At 41.6% G+C, this 21,885-nt stretch overlaps 1 protein-coding gene across 4 annotated transcripts in view; it reads right to left on the bottom strand.

Annotated features, from left to right (window-relative positions):
- Window positions 1-21,885, bottom strand: part of megf11 (multiple EGF-like-domains 11) — a 77,317-nt gene that overhangs the window by 10,052 nt on the left and 45,380 nt on the right. For all 4 annotated transcript variants that reach the window (XM_020631392.2, XM_065957179.1, XM_065957177.1 and 1 more), the window contains exons 7-16: window positions 16,484-16,730; window positions 16,208-16,328; window positions 15,247-15,383; window positions 12,620-12,832; window positions 11,984-12,158; window positions 7,858-7,978; window positions 6,703-6,866; window positions 6,518-6,620; window positions 3,645-3,791; window positions 2,099-2,233 (exon numbers count right to left, since the gene is read on the bottom strand). In XM_020631392.2, the coding sequence (XP_020487048.2) occupies window positions 2,099-2,233; window positions 3,645-3,791; window positions 6,518-6,620; window positions 6,703-6,866; window positions 7,858-7,978; window positions 11,984-12,158; window positions 12,620-12,832; window positions 15,247-15,383; window positions 16,208-16,328; window positions 16,484-16,730 (1,563 nt within the window). The remainder of the gene's footprint in view (window positions 1-2,098; window positions 2,234-3,644; window positions 3,792-6,517; window positions 6,621-6,702; window positions 6,867-7,857; window positions 7,979-11,983; window positions 12,159-12,619; window positions 12,833-15,246; window positions 15,384-16,207; window positions 16,329-16,483; window positions 16,731-21,885) is intronic.

Genomic DNA, 21,885 nt, shown 5'->3' with positions numbered 1-21,885 from the left:
TCACTCACAAGGGTGGAATGAGTGATGTGCCACAGAATTAAAATAGACCATGTACACAGACCACTGTATACATTTTTTATGAAATTAATATTTAAATGCTCTCTGGCACTCTTCAATAAAAGATGTCATTTCCAATGAAACCTCCATTGTGTTTTCTTGTTGGGCTGCGAGACAAATTGAACCAAGGTGTTTCTAAGCACCAGAATCAGGGAGCTGCAGCAGCAGCAGATACATCAAAGACCCCACATAAAGAGAATAGCCCAGCGTCAGAAATATCAGATAAGGCGGCTGGCTGTGAAAGAGATGGGTCTGACTCATTTTCATGAGGAGTGATTTTAATGATTACATTTCAACTGGCTTTCCCCTCTTCTTGAGAGCTCTTTCAAGCTCCTTGAAGCAGGTTGTCATTAGGCCACGAGGTTGGCTCCCCCATACTGCCGCTTCTGGGGATTCAAGCCTCAGCACACCGGGAGAGCTTCATTAAGCCGGGACTTTGTGTGCTGGACAGAAGACAAGTGAGGACGCCAACGGGGCTCAACGAGAGGAGAATGTTCATGTTGTCGGCCACCTTCGTCCCCTGCGGCCTAACGCCTGCTCAACAGTAATTATAGTCTGACAAATTAGGACTGGCTCTGCTTTTTTCCCTTTTTCCTCTCCCTTCAGCTAACCTATTAAACTTTTATTTTGTAAGACATTGCTCAAAGCCATGAAAGAGAATTCAAAAATTCCCCACTGTGTTTCAGTAATTTATTTAAAAAAAAAAGGTAAATTATTAGAAGTAAAATCTACAGTTCATTTGTGTGTCTTCCTCAACACAGCGATGGAGCTACGCCGGCAACCACTGACAAGACCAATATGATCACATGACTGTCACACATGGGTCCATATATGACAATCTGTTGTAGGATAAGAGGACAGAAAACTAATTTACTCTTAAGAAATGTAACATTTCAATCCAAATAATTTATCGATGAGATTTAAGATGCAGTCCCTTTACAAGTCTTTTTTTGCATTTTCATGGTTATGGTAGACATGACATATAAAGACAGTTTATATTATGTTATATCTTTTATTTTTTTTTTTAACAAGTTGTGTTCAGTGATGGTGTCAACACATTATGTCTTAGTTAAGATTACTTTAGAACATAATCGCCGACATATATATCCATCTAAAATGTACATTATCTGAGAAAATTGACAGAAAATTGATTTCTAAAAGTGAAAACACCTTTAACAAACACATCTCGGCCTGAAATGAGGATCTATATGGAAGTTTCACACGGGCTGCAAACTTTGTTCCTGTCAGCAAGATCCTCCTGTGTGATTCAAACAACATCTTTGAAGTGAAGCACAAAGAAAAAGTTTCCTTGGTTGCCTTCAATTTAAATTTAACAAGAAAAAAAAAAGGCATGCTCATGTGTTGTTTCTTTGTGTGTTTGTAGAGAGGAATGTAAAAGCGGCTCTCTTTTAGGAGGAGGAAGAACACCAACAATTACTTGACATATTCTTTGTGTGAAAAAAAAATGGTCTCAGCAATATTCTGGATCCTGTTGAAGGTGGATTTTTTTTCCCCTACTTGGTCTGGAGTGGACTGATTACAGCTATTATTCAAAGTTTCAGGGCTGAGATGCCAGTGGGAGAGGCAGCGGGTCATCCGTTGATCCTATTAGAGCTACAGAGCACGGTGAGGACTGCACAGGTGACAATATACAATATATAAATATATAAATATAGTATATAGTGTCCTCTCAAAATGCTGTGACAGGACTTCTTTTTAGATATAAAGTAACCCTTAAGTTTTATTAGTAGGTGTACTTAAGGTATAAGCATATACTAACCATTTAACATGATGATTTTGCTCTAATGTACTGTCTTGCTTTTTTTATCTTCTAACTTCTCAAAAATAATTAATGCAATTTCAAAACATCTACAAACAGACTTTTCTTTTCTTTTTCCTGTCAATACAAAACGTTAGAAAGTTTTCAGATGTAAATTGTGCTTTCAATTTCGAGCAGCAATAACTAAAACTTCACAGTGAATAAATCTTGTTGTAAGTGAAACGGCATGAAAAGGTCAAAAAGGCCCGGAAGGCTACTTGCCTTGGTTGCACAGAGAGCCAGAGAAGCCGGACAGGCACTCGCAGTGGCCTGTGACGTGATGGCACGGCCCGGTGCTGTGCACACACTGCGGGCACGACTGGCTGCAGCGGTGCCCGTAGAACCCAGGGGAGCAGACTGCAGAGCATGATGGGTAGAGGACAGGGAATCATTCAATGGTGTTGGATGGCACAAGAGGTATAAAATAATGAGCATGACAAGAGTGATCAAGGGGGTACAGTAAAATTAAGACTGGGAGAATTAAAATGGCAGAGACAGCAGTGGGAGGGAGAAAGCTGAAAAGTCAGTCTTTATTGTAATCACTCCCATTTCATCTGCTGCCAGAGACTGAATAGTAAAAAAGTAGAGAGAATCATGAAATCTGTTTTATGTCGAGGCTTGAGAGCAGCTTGATGATCTATAAATGTCAGGAAACACACAACTGTGTGTTAATAATGCCGGTTTTATGGAAAGAATGGGGATCATAAAGAGGTATTCAAGGTGGTAGAAAGGTAATTATACTAATATTTTATACAAAGCGCACAATCTGTGCAACCCCGATAGGAGATTCCCACTTGTATAAAAACACTATCTTCCTTAGCTCTGGGAGAGCTTAAAAAAAGCAAAGATATGTTCCTATTTTCATAGCCAGTGATTTGGGATGATTCCTACTGAAATATCACAGCTCTCAGGGGAAAAACAGGTATTTCCAACATAAAAACCCTGAGAGGCTGGACAAAAAACAGCCTTGGTTGTTTTTGACAACCATGCAATGTTAAGTTTACCCAACTGGCTTTGAATGATAAAAAGCAGCAGGTGTGATACACCTTTATGAGCCTCTGGAGAAGCATAATCTTCTAATTAAAGTTTCCACATGCAGGGAAAAACAGCAAAACTGGAGTTATGAGGTTTTCACCTGACGAGAACATTATCTGTTTACACATTGAATTAGGAGGAGTAGTGATTTCCCCCCTCTCTCTCTCTCTCACACACACACACACACACACACACAAACACACACACTCACACTAACACACATGGACACAGAGCTTGTTTAGGTCTCTCAGCTTGCTCGCTCAAATTGATGTTTGCATGTTTGTGACTTTGAATTTCACTCCCAATCAGTGAGCTCATCACTCGAGAACAGCCACAGACAGACCACATTCAGAAGGCAGAGCTCACACTCCCAGCGAGCACACCCTCTGATGAGCCTCGGGCGAGGACTGCGAGTCTCCCACTGTGAGTTGGTTGTTGAGGACGGGCTAGTGGAGCTGAGGAGTGTGTGTGGTGTTAGTCTGAAGGGGCTGCTGTAGGGGTACAGACACTGTGATTAAGTGATAGCAGTGATGAAGGGTTCACACTTGAGCAGTTCTGACCGACAACCGAGTGCTTCCCCCCCTCAGCCAGCACAACCTTTCAACAAATCTTCAAACATCAAAGCAAGGTCAACACTGTGATGGAAAACCAGCGCAGTTCTAAGGCCTTGTGCTGTTATTCCGAAAGGGGTTTGGACTGAGAGGTTTGTAGGTGAAGGAAGAGGAGCACTCACTTCTTTTGCAGGAGGTCCCTCTGTATCCAGGTGCACACACACATGTGCCGTCCTCTGGAGAGCAGGAGCCGCCATTCTGACAGGAGCAGCTGACCGAACAGTTGGGTCCCCAGTAGCCTTGTGAGCACACGTTATCACAGTGGATTCCTGTAGAAACAGCACAATGACCTGTATTTACAGAAAGCACACTAAAAGGGAAAGGCTGTTATATTCTAAACATCCTGCTATTTGTAAAAATGAAGGAATCAAAGAACAGCGTACACAATGCCTGATCACGGTGGATCTGATGAGTTATTCACCCAGCAAGAATACTCAATTGATTTTAGTCCTAAATGAAGAAGCTGCAGTTTTGAGGTTCTTTTTTTTTTTTTTTTTCCTTAGTTCAGCCCATCTTTTCAGAGTCTATTTCTCCTTTCGAAAATGTATTTTATTTTTGATCAGACTGAGGCATCCTGCCAGTGCTCTGTGTTGATTAACAGGGTTGGGTCTCCAGAGGGGCCCAGCTTGTCTCCCATTCTCTTTCAGCAGAGTTTGGGTAGAGCACAGAGCCCAAAAAGAAGTGCGCAGGCTCCAACTATGTGGAAATGTGGCTGTGTGTTTAGGGCAGGTCAAAACCAAACCTATATAGAATAGAGAATATGTACAGGGGCCCTCGCTGTGCATTGTAAACACTTGGGAGCACATCTGACGAAGCGTTGCGTTTCTCTAAGCCATGCATTCAAAAACCATTGGCCAAAATCACTGCAAACACACACAGTTAAGAGTCACATACTCACAAACTCTGCAACCTCTCCGGCAGCAGCCCTTAGTTCGTAGCCTCATTTTAAATTTCCTTTGAGTGAGAATATCTAAGAATGGTGTGGCCATTAAAGCAGCACAAGAGCAGTACCTTTGAATTAAACCTGGACTAAACTCTGGGGACTAATGTTATACAGTAATCAGGCTGTCTAAGGGCTGGAATGGGAGGTAAGGAGAGGAAATGTTAGTGCTGATGAGAAGGGGGCATGGTAGCAGTGATTTAGTCAGAAGCCAAGCCATGGACTTCAAAAGGAGGGCAAGGCTTGTGCGAGTGTGTTTGAGGCTCTGCTAGGCCAGGAAGAAAAAACCCTGCGACTGCCTTTACTGTCAGAAAATGAATGCGGACAGAGCATCACATTTTTCAGTCTAATGGTGACAAACAGAGGGGCTTTGGGTGCCGAGTGAGCGAGGAGAAGAAAGAGTGAGATGAGCCCGAGTTGAAGTCTCTTCAAAGGACGCTTTTCGCGGAGAAGTGCCAGAGGTCTCACTATCCAATTTGTACAGAGCGAGCTGAGCAAAGAAAACCTCTCACTCCCTCTTTCTCTCCCAGTGCATGTAAACACACACTCACATTATCTGCTCTATGACATGGAACCTCTTCAGAAATAAAAGGTAAAGGCTTCTTTAAGAGGGACCAGCATCAGGTTTGTGGTCACATCTCTCCTTTTTTTACATCTTTGTTGGCTGATGTCAGGCTTACGACAGTTCAGCAACAACAGTGTGGGTCAAAGACGACTTAGCAACTTACATGCACACACTCCTCGAGTCAAGCTTCTTGAAAGTTTAAGCTAAACCCTGAGCAAGTTGAGAGCAAAGTAGGATGCCTTAGAAACTCTGGAGCTAGCATGCACAGATATGTGACAGTGTTTACAGCAGAAAACAGCTCCAGTGTTTCTGTAAATAAACATTTTGTTCCATCCTTGACTCCCTCCTGTGATAAATCCCACATCTTCCTCTCTCTGGGTGCTTCATCCTTCAGAAAGTCCATTGATAAGCCTCCACGAGTTCCAGTTTGTAAGTGTGTATGTGTGTTTGTCTGGCCCACTGGGCTGCACGTTGCCCCCAGCCATGCACCCCTGTGACTCAATTATGGCTGACAGATGGTCCCGACCTGTGCAGGATTCAGAGCATGAGAGGCCCGTTTTGCCGCCTACGTTCTTGCAGATAATAAAACCCACATTGTTTCCCAGAATAAATGCCCTGAGCTCAGGAGGCTGAATGGAGTGGGCTGCTGAGAGCCCACAGGCTTGACCTTTCCTGCTGAAATCTATTCCCTCCCTGACTGCACCTCTCCACCCGGGCTCAGAGAGCAGGTCCTCAGCTAGCCCCCCCATTTGACATTCAGATGCGACGCTTCATTTTTGGAGCATAATGATCCTCACCACTGCTGTGACATTCACACATTCCTACCTTCACGTCTTTCCCTGTAAGCAAATGTTTAAAATGACAAGAAACAAAAAGGCAAACATATGTCCAAGTTCAAACTAAGAATTTGAGTCGAGAGAGGATGGGAGTTCAATCGGAGACTCCGTACGTCTAAGATTGAATCCCTGATGAATAAATACAGCAGTTAGTTCAATCAGATTTTACAACAACCTGGAACTTAAAAAAAAAAATCAGAAGAGCCAAAATAAAAACATCATGGGCTGTGTTTAAGACTAATGAGACCATCCTGGGCCGATGATTTGATTCTGTCTCCAAATATTTATCTTGTGACTCACTTTGGATGTTGTGTATAACAAGTAATTGATGCAATATAAGCAGGATTGCATACCAGCATCCAGTGTGTTAGCCAGGAGAATTCATTTACACACATTTCTCATTCACACACCCCGCCGGCTCAGTAGCAAAACAAATTGAACATTTAATTAACAAAACACTGCTTAGACATTCTGTAAACATCCTGTAAAACACAAATCATGATCGCCACAGCATATTTTCCTGTTTTGGCATAAATAGAATGTCTGACTAGCATTTGATGTCTCTGATTTTTAGCTGTTGATGAACACATGCAGTTTCGATGTAAGTAGTTATTTCTTCCCCTAATGACAGCCTGCTGTTTTGTCAATACTGACCTGTCCAGCCGGGGTAGCAGCGGCAGTAGCCACTCACAGGATCACAGCCATCAGCATGGCTACAGTCACAGCGCTCACGACACTCCAAACCATAGGTGCCATCCTGACAAAGATAACAAAAAAATAACTGTTATACCCTTAAAACTTTAGTCTTTGTCCTCGCTCAGGGAAAAAGAAAGACTTACAAGGCAGGATTCACCACAGTGCTCTCCCCTCCACCCAGGAGAACATGTACAGGTGCCATCTACAGGGTCACATGCAGCACCATTGGCACACAAGCATGTCTGGTTGCAGCCCAGACCCCATGTGCCACTGGAGCAGAGGATGGAGCAGTCCACACCTTGCCAGCCTGGAAAGAGAGAAAAGAGAAACACTAAGCTTTTTTAAGTTTGAGCCATTAAGATATATACACAATAACCCTGTTGATTTGTAGTTCCTAGTACAGTATATATATTCCCATACAAAGAGCTCTAAGTATTTCAATATCTGTCTGCTGGTCTATCAGTGTGTTCTCCACTGTTATCCAGACTCAAACATCACAACAAAGACTGCATGGATGACATTTTCTGCAGAGATTCTTGTTTCCAAGACTAGAATAAATCTCTTTATTTTTATTTTTTTATATCCTTTTTCTTACAAGTATTAGATGGATTACAAATTAATTTTACTTTTTTCTTGGTTTTAAGACGATAGAGTCTAGGGACATGGTTGACATTTACAGTATGACATTGTATTTTAAGTGAAATATCCCAGAATGTATTTGTTTTACTTCAGATGTTCATGTGCTCTTCAGGAGAAGTTGTAAACAGCAATTATCCCTAAACGTTTCCCCCTTACATCATCAGGTCAACACTTTCTCTCTCTTTTTTTCATCAATATGGCGTACTTCAATGTCTTCAAGGCTTCTTAAACTAGTTCATACAACGATGCGTGAGGGTGAAATTAGTCTTAGGTTAAACTGCTCCAAATGAATGTACACACAAAGGTTAGAACCTGTTGTGATGTGTCTCAACATGTCACAAATACATACCGTATTGTACTTTATCTTTTTGATCTAGTTACCCTTAACTTTACAGAATTATGTTGTTTTTGAGCGCAATGAGTGCAGAGTAACTTTTCCATGTTTGTATGTTCCATACCTGGCAATATGTATTTAAAAACAATGTTGAAGTTTTATTCTTAAATTCTCAAGCACAGAATGCAAGAGAACTCAGACCATAAGTACATTAGTGTGTGTATGCAAAAGTGTGATTACATTGTACACAGAACAGTCAGAGTAGCACATTTAACAATGTTAAGGAGTTGCTATGGATCTTTACACGAGTCACTTAAAACCGTACCTTCCCTGCAGAAGCAGGAGCCGTCGACTGGGGAGCAGGACGCGTGATTGTGGCAGGAGCAGGTGGACATGCAGCTCGGTCCATGCAGACCAGGAGGACACATTGTAGCACAGTCCTCACCCTGACGTAGAGAGAGAGAAAAGCCATGAGGCAAAGGATGACCATTAAATAAACGCTGACACTGCTAGTCCTAAAATAGGAATAATATTATCTACAAAGATGTGGCTAGAAAGACAGGGAGGACACTGCACTGACCACTACTGTATCTTTGTACAGGATGGAGCAAAGAAACAAATAAATGATAGAAGCAGAAGTTATAGGTACAGTAGATACTTACACCTCATGGTGCTGCTGGTGTTACAGGACCCTTTAAGATGATAATCCCAGCTTCCTCCCATGAACTCCATGAAACAATGCTTCACTCATTTCTCCCTCTGGACTGACCTCATCAGCAGTCTCCACTTTTATACATGGAGATACTGGCAGGACTCGAAGGCCAGAGAGTCTGGACCCTTCCCTATCTGACTCTGGTCATCTTTCGGACTAGACAGCTTCACTAAATAATTCGACCAAATATAACTTGTTATTCCTGCTGCTAATGAATGGGGATGAAATCTGAAGAGAATATTGTAAATTTCCCAATGAAGCTCTGAGTGTATAGAACTGGCTATAAGATGCATATCGAGGATATCAGAGGAAGCACATGGCTGTCTGCACCCCCTTTAGGCCATCAGTGGGAGACTGCAGTACAAACAATGCAAATATGGAGAAAAAAAAAAGAGGGGAAAAAAAGGGAGTTTATGTAAAATCCAAAAAATAAACTCCATGGCGAACTGGGTCAACAGGGAAACAGCAGGTTCTCAGAGACATCCCTAACAGACTGCGGCAGACTCTCAATCTACTATTAATAAGCACACCAATGGGAGAAAAGCAGCCATGCTGCTGCAGTCTTTAGGCCCCTTACCTTTGCATTAGAGCGAACTATCTACTAAAGGACATGGAATATACCCCGTCTCTGTCCTCTACAGCCTGCGGTCATTAGAATCTCCCTGCTTTAAAGGCTGAGCACAGCCCACTTCCACTAGTCTCGTCCCTCTCTAAGCAGTAGATCACAGCTGGTCTGTGGATCCTCACAACCTCTCTTCCAAAGCCAGCATTGAGTGACAGGTGACACAATGATTTAGAGTTCCAATTAGCGGCCCAGAGGAGTCCTGAGTGGCTCTTGCTTCGCTCACCAGAGCACTGGGGGATGCTGGCTGCTCACTGCTCTCATTATCATTTTGAACCGAGTTTAAACAGGAGGCAGGAGGAGATGTGCCAATGGACGCCGGGGGCAGAACACACATCTTAAAACATCTCTCCTCCCCGTACACCACATGAAAGCGGCCGGCTGTGAATGAAATTTTTATCAATCGGTTGCAATAACCTTTGTTCTACTGAATATGACAGCATCAAGACTGCTAACAATAGCAGTTCAGTTACAGTTGTTAAGTGTGGAGAGAAGTTGGACCAGCCGGGGGGGGTGGATGGGTGATTGGGGGAGGGGGGGGGGGGGGGGGGGGGGGGGGTTCAGTCTGTCTTCAGAGCAAAGGCAATTTACTGGTGACTGGACTCACGGATAAAATGTCATGCAGCCACAAATGACCACATGGATTTTCGCTGCATCCTTGGCTGCGTCAGACTCCACTTGGTTTCACCCTCATGGTGCAGAGACCGGTGGTTGGTCTGATCTTGAGAGGGGAAAGGCAGCTCTCTCATTAGCCGACTGATTCATATTCCTTCTGAGCTGCTAAGGAAAGGAGTCTGTATGTGGAGAATCATTATTAATACACGGGCTGTCAGTCCATCGCACGAGAGCAGCAGGACCTTACATAACTACACAGCTGATGGAGGAAGCAACCAGACCTGAGCAGCAGAGAGGCAGCCAGGTCGTCCTTGGCTGAGGCACTAAATTCATACCTACTGGTATCTTAATGTAATTGGAGAGCTTTTTTTCCCCCCCACAAAGCCTCTAGCTGACACAACATTGATCAGCATGGCATCCATTGAGACTAGATGCAAATGGCATCACTAATTACCAATCAGTCCAACTCCTTAACAGTTCATCTAACTGCTGGATGAGTGACTGCAGTTTAAAATTCATGCAGCAAGACAGAAAATGAACCCCTGAACCTTTTGATGAAGGTGGAAAGCCCTGAGAGATGGGAAAATGATTTGTTTTCACCACCTACAAAGGCAGGCTGGAATCCATTTCGAATGCAGCATTATTTCAGATATAGCGGTATAAACAGAATCTGTAGAAATTGTACACAGAGAGGAAATGTGACTGTGAATGTGACTGCAGATCGAGCAGGACAATGCCTGAAAAGGTAACATGTAATCACTTTGTCCCTGTCAAAAGAGCATGTCCAATTACTAGAGCTAAATCAAGCGTGCAGGCTCCAGCACTTTGCTTGGTTTGCCCCCTGATGGGAGTCCTGAACAAAGATGCAGCGGGGAGGCTTAGTCCTATCAGCTGTATCCAGGGAAAATGACTTCACCAGCAATCACACTTGTCATTGCCATCAACAACCATGTTTTAAAAAGCCAAACTGTGTAATAAAACAAGTGAAAATAAGTTACACACTCGCAGGTAAGCGTCGTGATCCCAGTTCTACATTTCTGTTTTGTTTGCACAGCTTCTCAGTTAAAGTATCAAAAACTACAGCAAGCATTCCCCCCATCCCTCTCCCCTGCACACACAGACACACACACACACACACACACACACACACACACACACACACACACAAACACACACAAATCCACCATATGAGGTGAGTCTGCTCCCATCTGACTTCCTCCTTTTCTATCCAGCTCTTGCCCTCTAGGTCTGTTTAATGGATCTGGCAGCTCTTCCCAGCAGCCGCCAAAGAGAACAGGTGGAGCAAATTAAGACACAGTCTGCGGCCCCGCTCACTAGCTCAATTCACCACAGTGGCCCGCTGTAAGACACAGGCAATTTCCACAGAAATGTAATGTTGGCAGAGATGTACCCTCTTGGTCTCTGCTGCTCTGTAACTCCAGATTGTGAGACAAGAAATACAATAGATGAACTGATTGAAGTTGAACAACTAATTTGACAGTAGTGAAAGGGGACAATATGGCTGCACAAAATCTACTTGAACGGCAAAGTATATAGGTCAAAGATTACATTTCACCACAATTGGTCTTGGACTTTTAGTCTCACCTATGCAACAATTCATGGCATTATCATCTGCGTTAGAGATATACATAAAGCTGGTTATTAATGTCAGGAAAGTTTTGGACCAGAGAATGAATCTTTTTGGAAGAGGTTTCTTGTGGTGCACTCCAGAACATCCATAATAAGGCAATAATAAAATACCTCACCTTGCTTCTTCCTGCTTGTGTACAAAAAGCTTCTAAAGTATACTGGGACCACTTCCAAAACTTTACAACAACAATGACGCAAACTTTTGCTAGAGTCGCCAATAACATGAAGTATCAATCAATGCAACCACCTTCACAAGTAAAGCTTGTAACATAGAAGGATTGATTGTTCCCCAGCATGGGCTCTGAGTGATATATAGACACAATACTGAGGCCCTTATAAGAATCTGCGTTCTTGTTTTATGCAACTTCAGGTTTTTTTTTAAGGGTTACGGAGATTACAAGGAGCAAGGTTACAAAGACAATTAACCAATTAATGACAGCTTCATGGAAAAATTAAGGTTACCAAAAGCATAATTATGAGGTGGCACTCCGTAATTATAGCGGTGATTCAATTAAAATAGAGAGCAAAATGGAAACATGTTAAATGATGATGGAGGTTTTAATGCATTTTAAATGTGTTCAGTGATTTTTCCTCCATTTGTGTTTTCTTTGTCAATAAAGTTCCACATTTTTTCTTTTCTTTCCTGTTTGCAGATTTGTCTTCCTTCAGGGAATAAGGACTATGAATTGTTTTTGTTATGTATTATTATTTTTTTATCATGTTAGCTATTAAGGTTAAAAAATAAATAAAAAAAAAAGCACAAAATCTTTATAAAAAAATAAATATTAAGTCGCCATAAAGCATATACAAGCCAGTGATGTGTGCAGAAATAAAGCAGTTTCTGATGCTCACCATGAACCCAGGGGCACATATACAGGAACCTGTGATAGGATGGCAGTCAGCTCCATTGGTGCAGCTGCAAGACAGCATGCATCCCTCTCCATAGTATCCAGGCGGGCAGGTCTCATTACAGTAGAGCCCCGTCCATCCCGCAGCGCAGGTGCATTCACCAGAGAGCGGGTGGCAGCTACAACATAATGAGAAAAAAAGGGCAACAACAGGAAGAAAAGGAGTGAAGTTTTAGCTGAGAGAATCAACACTTCATTGGAGAGCAGGGTCAAAGTGGGAAGTCTGCGCCAACAGCAATTCATCCATCTGTGTGTCTACGTGCTTGTTTCAGATAGATGAGGTGTCTCTTTTCTCCTTCGCTCTGTAATGACTTCTACGGCCGGTACCCTACTCCAGCCGGAATCAGTGCATTAACATTGCATTAACTATGAATGCAGCTGAGAAATTATGAATGAAGCAAAGGTCGCGATTAAAAGCTAACTGGATGACATGGCGGTGGTGTCCAGACTAAGAATGAGAGCTGGCTTAGAGCAAAAAAAAAAACCAACTCAACTCTGGAAGACTATTCTTATGGAGCAACAGGGAGGTTTGCTTCAGAGCTGCAGACTGTGTGTGGTATATCACTGATGTCTCACTTACCTCACAGTGTTGCTGGTATTACACGGGCAGTACTTGTCACAGATGAGGCCGTAGAGGCCCGGAGGACAGAATCTCTCTTGGCAATTAGGGCCCTTAAAGCCTGTTTCACACAGACAGGCCCCATTGATGTGGTGACACTTGGCTCCATTCTGACACTCACACTTCTGGTTGCACTGAGGACCGAAGGTGCCCACAGGACAGTCATCCTGACACCTGGAGGAAAATTACACGTTCTTTTAAATTGGTGCTCGAAATATTTCAAGTATATTAGAAATGTTTTTAGCCTAGGACGGTAACATGAAGTTCAAATGTTACACAGTTTAAAGCAGCACTGTGAAACACCAAAACCATTAAAGCTCAATCAGTAAGACATTTCAACAATTATTTAAGCAACAGGAAATTAAAAAAAAACAAATCTTGATGCAAATTTTTTTTGTCAAGGAAAAATCTCAAATACTCTTATTGTAAAGGCTTACTTACTTTTTGTTTTAACTTTTTTGATTACTATATTATTTGTTTAATTCAAAACTTTTGGGTCATTTAAACAGTAAACTATTAATTGAATAAATAACATAATAAAACATGCTTTCAACATGTAATTATTGTTTTTGTTTTTAGTTATGTCATTTCTATCTCTGTTATTATACCAACACTACTGTTAGTGCACCCAAATATAAATCTTAAATTAAACAACAGAATTGAAACTATAGTTTTAATGAAAATACATATGTATTGTATATATTTATTTATTTTACAAACTGTCATTTTCATGACAGTTTCAAAAATGTGCTGTTTTTAGGAGGCATTGTTTTTTATTTGTTTCTGTTTTAAGATTTAAACGTACAAAGCCAGATAAAGTTACAGCTTGGCGCTGGCTTCTTACATCTTTCTGTATAGAACTTGCAAAATAGCATAATTTCTGTCTTTTAAACATTTTGAGACTGCTGTTGTCTGTGCAGTTCTTTCTATGTAAGAATCAGTCTTCTCTCACCTGCAGCTGTTTAAAAAAATGGAGCAGCCAGAATCCTCACAGGTGAAAACAGAGACCATATCTCACCTACAGTGAGTTCTCTTTACAGGACACCAGTGAGGCAAAGAATTTATTTCAACATTCCTTCCTTTTTTTCTACAGAATGGATTGTCTCCAGTTTATGTCAGAACTGCTCTTCACCTTTTACCAGTTCAGACATCTCCCGTGTCCGATAACTGCTTTTCATTCCTCCGACAGACAAACAATAGGGGATTTTTTTATTGTCTGTGTAATGTGGCTGGTGTTTAATATTTTCATCATAATTATTATTTTTTGTAGTTTTTTCAGATTTGATCATTTCTATGTTGATTTTTCTTTTCTTTTAAAGCATTTTGGTCAATGCTTGCACACACATTTGTCAAGATTCATCACAAAGCGAGGCCAGTGAAGGTTTCTTAAAGGAGCAGCTACTTTTCTTATTTTTGAATAAAACTCTTTAGCTGCTACTGTAATTTAAATCCAAATATTGTTATATTCATATTTTTTATATTCAATGATTTATATATTGAACTTGTCATTTGGTAAGATTAAAACAATTCCTAATTGAATGGTCAACTTTAAAGTAGTACATGACAGTGAGGCCTGAGAGCAGCTCACGACTCAAGTCTCTCTGCGAGGTTGACAAGATTTAGTGATCATCGTCAACCACAATCTAGAAAAGCACAACTTTGTCCACATGAAGCACTGAGGCAGATCAGAAAATAGATTTTTTTTTCTTCTCTTAAATATACTGACTTCACTATAGAATCAATCTCAAGAGTCTAACAAAGCTATTTCAAATAGCTCAATTAAATTATCAAATGGGCGAGTTATGTTTCATGTTTAAACTACCCGGCTTTAGTTTCATCAGGGGACATTGGCGTTATAATGGTAGACAGCAGAGAGTGCAGGCTAACACAATCTCAGATTATTCCTGGCAGGTTAATTCACCTGCCACTGACAAAATGAATGAGGGCAATTTTGCAAAATAATAAAGTAAAGGGAAGGTCTTGTTGAGGAAGTGTTTCTATCCAGAGACAATTGCTTTGGCTGAACTAATAAACCCGGTCGCTGTGGGCTGCTCTGGCAGGCACGGGGAACTAAAAAGATGTGTGGATTTCAATGAGACCTTAATATAAGCCCATTACTTATAATTAATGAGCAGATTCCAAACAGCATGTAGTCCATGGTGAGATCAATGGACAGGCTGGGAGAAGGCTGAAGACATGAAACCTAGCCGGCCAGCATGAAGTAAGAGATTAATTAAACATAAACACGACTATTAAAAGCTTCCAATCCACTGTCAGATGGACTAATGGGAAATTTTAAATGCTTATTTCTCTTGAGTGTGAGATGATTCTGATATTTTCTCTGAGAAGAAAAGCCATGTTTATGCCTAATTAGATGTCAACAAAGAGAATAGGTCAATGAGTTACTTTAGAACGTGTAACTGTCGGCATGAAACCTCACATTTGTATTTATATCAATAAATCATGTTTCTGTCTGACCTCGTTTTAAAAGAGGAATACAAGCATTTTCACAGAGTTCTTCACCAAATGCTTCGGTGTGTAATAAATGAGCAGTGTGTGCGTGTGTGTCAGAGGTGTGTCCTGTGTACCTGCGCCCACTGAAGCCAGCTGCACACTTGCACTGCCCGGTGACGTGGTCACACAGTCCGCCGTTACGACAGGAACAGTCCTTGCTGCAGTTGATACCGTACTTGCCAAGAGGGCACGGCTGGGCACAAACTGAACCCTTTGCGAAACAGCCAGCAGAGAACCAAATGAGAAACTTTGCTCACGACTACAACTCAACAGGACTGAAATGTATAAAATTGATACTAACAGAGACTTTTTTCCCCCTGTTGTTTAGACAATTAAGACAAACTCTTTTAGTTTTCCTGTCTGCTTCAGGTATATCTCTTATTCCCTACTATAGGATTTAAGCATAAATAAGTATCACATTCTAGAAACAACAATAAGACAACAGTTATCAAAAAAACAATTCTCATTGGACACTTTTTTACACATCATCTTTATCGAGCACATCCACCTCAAACTACATTTTTTCATTTCAAATAAGCAATGCTGCACTAGCAAAGAATAGTGCAGCTGTCATATTCAACAAGGGCAAAAAGGCCCTTAAACAAAACTTTAAAAAAAATAAAAATCAACTTTTTGATAGAGAGAGACAAATGGGGAGAGAACCAGAAGAGGACATGAAACAAGCTGTTATTCAACAATGATTGTTTTCTTGAAAACCTTTCCTACGGGGACATTGCAACAAAACCACTTTATATCATAGAGCATATATTCCCTGGACAATATAAAGAGTAAAGGGTTTAAAAAAAAAAGTGCAAAACTTTCCCAATTTAATGTTTTTCGTTTTTTTTACTTTGAAGAGAATCCTGGGTTTTCATTAATAATCAAACACAGCAAGTTGATGCTGGCGTCCATGTTCTCAGCGTGTCAGTCACTTCTGTAAAGATTGTACTGCAGATACAAACACTGTTTTCATGGGTTTCGACTATTTCTAACCTTCTCTCTTGTTTTCTTTCCACCTTTGCGTGTGTGACCTACCGTCCAACCTGCAGGGCAGGAACAATCTCCTGTGATGTGGTGGCATGTTCCTCCATTCTGACAGGGGCAGCGCTGCTCACACTGAGGCCCGTGACTCCCCGAGGGGCAGCGCTCTCCACAGCTGTCACCACACACGTCAAAGAGTCAAAAGTGACAGATACATAGCTTGAGTTTTGCCTGCAGTTCTTTGCATCAACGAAGAACAGACAAAGAACAAGTGGCACACAGACATAGACAAAAGTTGAAAAGGAATGAATTTGTTGCTGGTACACTCACAAAGCCCCTGAATACCCTGCTGCACAGATGCACTCTCCTGTCTCGTGGTGGCAGGTGGCACCATTGAGACACTGGCAGAGAAGCTGGCATGCTTTGCCGTAGTATCCGTGCTCGCAGGGCTCCTCACAACGCCATCCCTGGTACCCATCAGTGCAGACACAGGCACCTGTGATGGGGTTACACTTGGCCCCGTTCTGGCACTGGCAGCGATTACTGCAATGAGGTCCCCAGAAGTCGCTCTCACAGCCTGCAGGCACACATGGAAGAGGCATCAGATTGAGTTGAGAAACAATAGACATGAACATGCACCAGGTTTTAGCCTTGAAAACATCTGCAATCATATGTCTCATGAATGCAAACGTGACATAATTACCCATTAATGGATTCATGTAACACATGCAATCTTTCAACAAGAATATTGAACATCCCTGGAAATTACGACAATTTTTGTACACAATAAAAACTTTCCCACAGTGCTCCAAAACCTGGTATTGAAATTCCTCATCAGTACATGTCTTTATTAGTGATTCTCCATTGATTCATTTAAATATTATTGTTTCAAGGATGTCTGTCGATATTCTTTTTACTGTCAATGAATTCCAGAAAAAGTCTGTCCATGCAGCCAAAGCTTGATGTTTATTATTCCTTTGTACCATAGAGCTCTATTGTGGTCCAAAATCCATTAAAAATACATCAGTGATCAACACTGTTGCAGGCTGAACATAAGTCATTACCAGGAATATTGGCACCATAGTTCATTTTGAGTCATCCCACAACATTATGAGGTCCACAACCAAAAAAAAAGCAAATTCATCTGTTTGTGTGTGAGCACATGAACCTGTGTAAATATATACATATATATCTATACACACATATATATTATATATATGTATATAATGGTTTGATGGTAGCCGGTTTACATTTTCCATAGGAGAAAGGGGAGAGGGCTTAGATGAGTGAACAAATTGTTGGTTTTGGTCTTTTTGTGTTTTTTCCCCCAACAAAAATAAACCTTATACTGTATGGCAGCTTTCTCTTTTACATTCCTTTACTGTCTTTGCTTCAGCTGTGGGTCAGAGGCTGCAGACATGTATCCAAGCATGCCCCGAGCAGAGGAACACCCTCCACAAGTTTCTATCCATCACTGTGCTAACATTGTCAGACCATCAGCTGCACACATTTAGAGAAATGGACGTACAAACAGAAAAGGAGCATGCAAACACAACATAAAAAAAAAGGACCTGAGACAGAAATCAAAACAAAACTGTATGTGTGTCTCTGTTTCACACCTACAAAATCTCCTCGGATGTGAGTGAAGCTTCTGTAAGACAAACATGAAGCAAGCAACACGGCAGAAGAAAATTCATATCTCTTGTCAATTTGAGCTTTCCAAAACATTAATCAAACTGTAAGTGACTCAAGAAAACACAGCACATACCGAGCAGCAAAGCATCACCAGCTGCCTTACACAGCTGCTAAATCAAGATAACACCTTTTGGAATGACTTCCTTTAGGTCACTAAATTTGATGTATTGGACACAATGGACAAGTCTAAACAATGTAACAAGGAGGAGGTCTGTCACATAACCACTGAGTTTCTTTATCTTATTGACTTGTTTGGTCTCAGCATTGTTTGAGGGGATTTATTCCCTTACATCAACAAACATTATTTAATTGTGTGACATATGGCAGCTTAATATTTTTTATGTGTGTTTATCTGCTCATTTTATGTATAAGCAAAACATGTCCGACTGTGGTTGAAACAATGAATTGACCTTTCATTCAGATTTTTCTTTTTCTAGTCTCCACAATCGATCTTGGTCCTAACATATTTAGAAGCGAATTTTGATGCTATCCTAACTTAAGGTAACTTTGCCTTTCATTCAGTGGTTTGTTGTTGGTGCACAATCGGTTTGATCAAGTTTGTTTGCATCATAAAAACGTGTCAGGAATGTGGTAAATATATTTTATTTTTTTACACATCATCAGCTCATGTTTAAAGCTTTGCTTTAATTAATTGTTGGGGTCAGAGCAATGTGGGGTCAAGTGTCTTGCCCAAGGACACATCGGACATGTTGCTCAGCTGGGTATCTAACCCTTGAACTTCCGGCTGAGAGGCGACAACTCAACTGAGCCACAACCCCCCCCACCACACTGAAAGGAAGAAGAACAAGAGGCCAAACAGATTCTGCTGTGGTGTTAGCTAAGTGATTTAGGTGCTGTACAAGCAGTCTTTTTCACATTGCATTTAAAGTAATAACATCAGAAATATTTATGCAGATTTATTATATTTTCACACAAATTCAGGGGCACTCTCCTTGTTGTATTGTGACTCAAATCATGCATAAACCACGAGAAAAAAAAACTCAACCGATCAAGCAGGTGTGAAAAATATCTCGCTTCTGTCACTAAGAAACCGGTGAAAATATCATTCCAAACCAGAGTAAGTATACAGTATGAGATGATCATATACCACAAGCATCATAAAAAAAGGCCTTAACAACACCTTGAAATTAATCTGCACAGAGGGAAGCAAATGTGCAAGCTGTTCACACCTCTAAGGGACTGGAGGGAAGAGCAAAAGAGGAGAGAAAGATTAAAAACACAAGGAAGGGGAGATATTCCATTTTTAATTTTTTTTGTAAACTGTTATTTTCTTCTTTTAACACCTTTTTCAGGTGCAACTTCAGCGGTCAGCTGTCACACAAGCAGTGGGAAAAAAATTCTGTAGGCCCTGGAAGTATTTTAACTGTCGATGCGCTGACACTCATGACAAATGCTTACCTTTCAAACTTTGCAAAGTGTACTTTTAACTGACTAATTGTATTGAGTTTGGAGTAATAATGCAGAGAGGTTCAATTAGACGGAAAAAAAAAACACTTGAATGAAACAAAGCTAATCCTCTGTGACGACTCTGCAAATACAGAAACCCCAAAGGTGCCATCTCCTAACAAGGAGACAGGAAAATGAGCTTCCCCAGCTGTATTATAGTAACTTCAGACAATCAGTTCAGTTATACACATAGCTGCTCTACGTCGGTAAGTGTGAGGAGCTCAGTGGTATCAGGTGGTACCTAAGGGAATGATGTCAAACAAGCACATCCCACATTCCTCAGGGAATGACTGTGTGAAAAAAAACAACTATATGTCCCATAAACTACAAGCAAATAGGCTAATCCTTAAGGTTAAAAGAACAACTAGCTTTTATGTAAAGAACAATGGGTACTGAGCTGAGGTGGTTGTCTGTCTTCTCTCTCTCACCAGGGTAATTGTTCTTCGGAGGATATGGAGGTGATTTAAGCGATTGCTGTGGCCTTATGTCTCTTCAGCAGCAGCAGCAGCAGCTCTTGTATCGCCTCACATAAAAGCCCAGCTTGACGTCCAGGCTGAATATTCCAGTATTGATTCTCAAATCATCACAGGCTCAGTCCTGAATGTAAAGACACAATGCAGCCCCTCCTAGTATGCTCGCTTTGCCAGAGCCATGATCAGCCAGAGCGGGAGCTTAATGAAGCCTGTGTCATGGTCGGCACTGAGGTCTGTTTTTCCAGGTACGCAGCAGGAAGATGATCAGCCCTTCCCTGGTACGGACAGGTCTGCCCTGAAGGGGGTCTTGGAACACTTGGCCGGTGCAGTATTACTTCTGTGGTTGGACAGACTAGAGGCCACATTACAGGGCTCACATTGATTTGATCTAATCTGCTCCTGGCCTCCAGTCTGACATGAATGAGTTCCCTGAAGGTTGAGCCGCTGCCACGCAAACGACCCTGGCACATTAAATGTGAGGTGTGTGTGGGTAATGGATGAGCAGTTTAGCTGGAACTTGGTTTAGCACTCCTTAAGCACTCATCAGAGCTCGCTGTGCACAGAAAAACCTCAGCATAGTGCAAAAACAGGCACTGTGTGTGTTACTGAAGACATCATCACCACCTCTGCTTTCAGCTCTGTGAGCCGACCACACTATATTCAGAGTGCATTTTTGTTCAAATGTGATGTCAGTAAAAAATATAACAAATAAAACCAGCCCAGAAGAGGGAAACTGAAATAAACCAAAATATATCCAGCTCTTAATTTGCAGACTTTCCTGCTGCTTATAGGAGATTCACAAATGTTACTACTTGAAGTTTTAAACCTTCTTTAGCTTGCAGTTAGAGGCCTCAGCACATTGAGAGCAAAGCCCATTATCTTGCTGTCTCTCCTACACAGAGGTTTCTCAAACTTTACCCAGCAGTCTCTCACTTCCCCGCTCTGACAGCATTTAACCGTGATTAAGGAGTCAGAGTTCACGATGAGCTGTAGGCAAAAAACAGAAACAGCAGAAGAAAGTATATATCATGAAGGCTGCAGCTTCTGGTGTTTACAGCTAAATTGTACGAAATGATGAGGACCCCCAGTGGGTTGTGGTGTGTAGACAGTGGCGCTCGCACAAGTCTGAAGCCGAGATCCAGCCGATTAACTGGACTGGCCTAGGTCAGGGAGCCTAACCAGAGGACACATACACCAGCCAGCCTGGACTCTCGGAGCTCATAATGCATAACAGCTGCAATGAGGATAACCTCACACACAGGCAAAGGTCCAATCCCAAGGTGCTGAGTATAATCCCTTCGGCTAGAACAAAACAGATCACGTTGAGGGGGAAACTTCTGAAGGTGAAGTCCAAATGAACGGATATGAGAGTGGCGATGGTGGAGCTGAGCTTTGAAGTGTGCTCAGGAGTTTGCATGATTAGGGACAGGCTGCAACAGGATTAAACCCAAACAGCTTTCAGCAGCTGGCTACATTCAGAAGTTCTCCTGAACTTGGTCCTCTTCAGCAAAATGTTTTGTAACTGTTCTCTGTCAGTCTTTGCCACCGAAAGCTTTCAGAGCAAAAAATCAGAAGTGGAGCTCTTTAAAGAGAACATCCCTCCATAGTCAAAAAAAAACAAAAAAACAACAGAGTTTTGTACTTCTACTACTTTATTCAGGTGGATGCAATAAAAGAAAAAAAAAAAAAAGGGCTTCAATTGAGTCACGGCTGGATTGGTATAAACGCAGGCCACTTGGGGTGCTTCGTGCAGACAGACTCTTGCTTCTTTGCCAGCTCTTACTTTGAAAACCACATTACTGCAATTGGAATATTTGGCACGGAGCCCGACTTCACTCCCCAGTGCCCGAGTGGCTGGCTGTCACATAACTATTATTAACACACACTGTTGACACTTGAGGAATAACTTAACTCAGACAGAGGATTTTTTTTGTTTCTTATAATTTCTCTGTCTCCCAAGAGCCTTTTTACTCGTCGCTTACTCTTCAGCAGAGCTTGTGGCAAAGCAAAGCTGCGTGACTCATTGTCTTTACAAGTCTCCTGCATCGCCTCTCGAGAAAAGTGCACCTCAGAGTTTCATATTGTCTGATTCACACT

Source organism: Labrus bergylta, chromosome 7, assembly GCF_963930695.1.
Source record: "Labrus bergylta chromosome 7, fLabBer1.1, whole genome shotgun sequence".
NCBI classification, from domain to species: domain Eukaryota; kingdom Metazoa; phylum Chordata; class Actinopteri; order Labriformes; family Labridae; genus Labrus; species Labrus bergylta.
The sequence above is the reverse complement of the archived record's forward strand: the minus strand, read 5'-3'. Positions and strand labels throughout refer to the sequence as shown.